The 2,638-nt window shown below is 40.5% G+C and overlaps 1 protein-coding gene across 2 annotated transcripts in view; it reads left to right on the top strand.

Moving 5' to 3' along the window:
• The first annotated feature begins 1,571 nt into the window (after nucleotides 1-1,571).
• LOC122058649 (universal stress protein PHOS34-like) overlaps nucleotides 1,572-2,638 on the top strand; it is an 8,179-nt gene continuing 7,112 nt past the window's right edge. For both annotated transcript variants that reach the window (XM_042621290.1, XM_042621291.1), the window contains exon 1: nucleotides 1,572-2,582. In XM_042621290.1, coding sequence (XP_042477224.1) covers nucleotides 1,874-2,582 — 709 coding nt within the window. In that variant the 5' untranslated portion in view covers nucleotides 1,572-1,873. The remainder of the gene's footprint in view (nucleotides 2,583-2,638) is intronic.

The following is a 2,638-nucleotide window of genomic DNA, read 5'->3' as shown; positions in this document are numbered from 1 at the left end:
TTCCAGGGGATTCATTATTCGAAGGGAAGTAGACTACTCAATAATTTCACATTTCATTTATGTCGTAATTGAACAAGGAATCTAAAAAAAAAAAGGAAGAATAGAATGAATCAATGAAATTAAATCGATAGCCCCCTCCAATGCACATCGAAAGGCTAGGAAGCACCTAGGGTGTGTGCTTGATGCTTCCAGCCATCCGATGTGCATTGGAGAGGATGGCACACTTGAGAGGGTTTGAGTCCAGTATTCAGATGAAGAAAATGTTTTTTTATTTTCTGGTTATAACTAATAGCACCATGAACATGCTGCTAAGTTAATTACATCTCCCAAATCCTAACCGATATCTACCAAGTGGTAATCCACCTACCCCTCCAATGTAGTGCATAAGTGCCCATAGTTTTTGGTATCAGCTAAGTATTGGGCAATCTATGTCGGTAAACTAGAAGGCTTATCTGCTTGTCAATTCTGGGTGTAACATTCACTTGAGCATCGTATGAAGATTACATTACTTTATCACTGAGTTAAAGGAACCTATTTTTTCGACCATCACTAATATCGATATCTGGGTGATATCAAATCACCCGTATCGAGTGATCCATATTGATATTGCTAGTTATCAATTCCGATATTGTATCAATCTGTAGTGGTGGAATGGTACAAACTAGGTAAAATAGTTAAGAACCTGATTTTTAGGAAAACAAAGGCATACCTATTTAGTTTGGACCGCTTTGTATCGATATCTTATCATTTTCCAAGGTGACTCAAACTTAATCCTATATTATGCACTAAAACCATGGGCACACGATACGAACATAGGGTATAATAGTAAAATAACATATGATATTGATATCTTTTAGGATAAAACTATTCGATTCATTCGATATCCCAATTCCTAATACCAAAAACCATGAGATCTTCCATCTATTTACAAATTTCAAACCAATTTGAGTGTTTTACATAAAAAAAGAAGTCAAACTACAATTAAAAAATAAAAAATAAGAATCAAATTATGTATAATTCAACGTATTTGATAATAATTCAATATTATAGAAAAAATATTTGATAAGATATTTGATAACGGAAAAGGTTGGGTGTACCGCTGGTATGCCGTAAACTAACACCCATTGTGTCTATCTTTCTCTTTCATTTTTTTAAATGACTCTATATCTTTCTTGAATGATACATTTTCATGTGATCCCATTAGTGCTATCCGTTAGCATACATAATATCGACAGTGTACCTATCCCCCCTCTCTCATAATTAAATATTATTTATAAAAAATATATATTTAATAATAATTGATATTTTGGGCATATGATTGACTTTGACTACAAAATTTGATATCTGACCAAGTCCATGAAAGATAATAACTAATTATACAATTATTTTTGGTTGAACCTATTTATACAATCACATATATTGCGAAGATAGATTAGATTTACAGATGTTTTTTTTTTCTTTGATTGAATAGATTTACAGATGCAACTGTCATTATATAGAAACGAATATTCGCACGCGTTTGTTACTTTTTCCACGTTTGCATTTAAAAGCCTTCATAGCTAAAACAAAACAGTCATAACCCATTGGACTCCCTCAACCTTCTCTCTCAAGACACCGCTCTCAAAAAACCCACCCCCTCTCTCTCTTTCTGTCTCTCTCTCTCTCCAATTGCAACCGTGTCTCACTCTTGCAGACAAGACCAATACAAACAGGACGACAAACAAAGCCAGAGAAGCTAAATTCAAAGACAACATAAGAAGAGAAAGGAAAGGCCAAAACAAAAGAACTCTCAGCTCCGCTCCGCTTCGCCGGAAAAGCCGACCTTCAGACCTGGTAAAGTCTCGAATCTCCGATTTTTTTGCTTTTTCCGAGCATGCTTTCGAAACAAACTCCGACGGAATCCGACCGTCCGGTACCCACCATCCAACCTTCGTCCCCTCGCTTCCCACCTCCCTCCGCTGGTACACCCACCTCTGGGGCCCACCGTAAGATCGCTATCGCCGTTGATCTTAGCGACGAAAGCGCATTCGCCGTCAATTGGGCTGTGCAGAACTACCTCCGCCCTGGCGACGCCGTGATCCTGCTTCACGTCCGACCTACCAGCGTCCTCTATGGAGCCGACTGGGGTTCTATTGACCTCTCCGTCGACACCGACGAGGAATCCCAGCAGAAGCTTGAAAACGACTTCGACGCTTTCACCACCACTAAAGCTACCGATCTGGCACAGCCTCTGGTGGATGCCCAGATCCCTTTTAAGATCCATATCGTCAAGGACCATGACATGAAGGAGCGGCTCTGCTTGGAGGTCGAGAGGTTAGGGTTGAGTGCTGTGATTATGGGCAGCCGAGGGTTTGGTGCTTCTAGGCGTGGCAGTAAGGGTCGACTTGGTAGCGTTAGCGATTACTGTGTCCACCACTGTGTTTGCCCCGTGGTTGTTGTTAGATATCCTGACGAGAAAGACGGACCTGCTTCTGGAGATGATGCAGAGGCGGCCTCCAAGGTAGCGGGCGAGAAGGAGGCCGAGCTGCGCCAGGTGCCGGAGGAAGAGCAGGAGTATCACGATGCTTCCGAGGAACAGAAAGGTTTGGTCTTTTCTTGGTTGATATATGATATTGTTTTACTTACCATTCTTAATGTT

This window comes from Macadamia integrifolia, chromosome 13 (genome assembly GCF_013358625.1).
Source record: "Macadamia integrifolia cultivar HAES 741 chromosome 13, SCU_Mint_v3, whole genome shotgun sequence".
Classification (NCBI taxonomy): Eukaryota; Viridiplantae; Streptophyta; class Magnoliopsida; order Proteales; family Proteaceae; genus Macadamia; species Macadamia integrifolia.
This window is presented reverse-complemented; position numbering and strand designations above follow the sequence as displayed.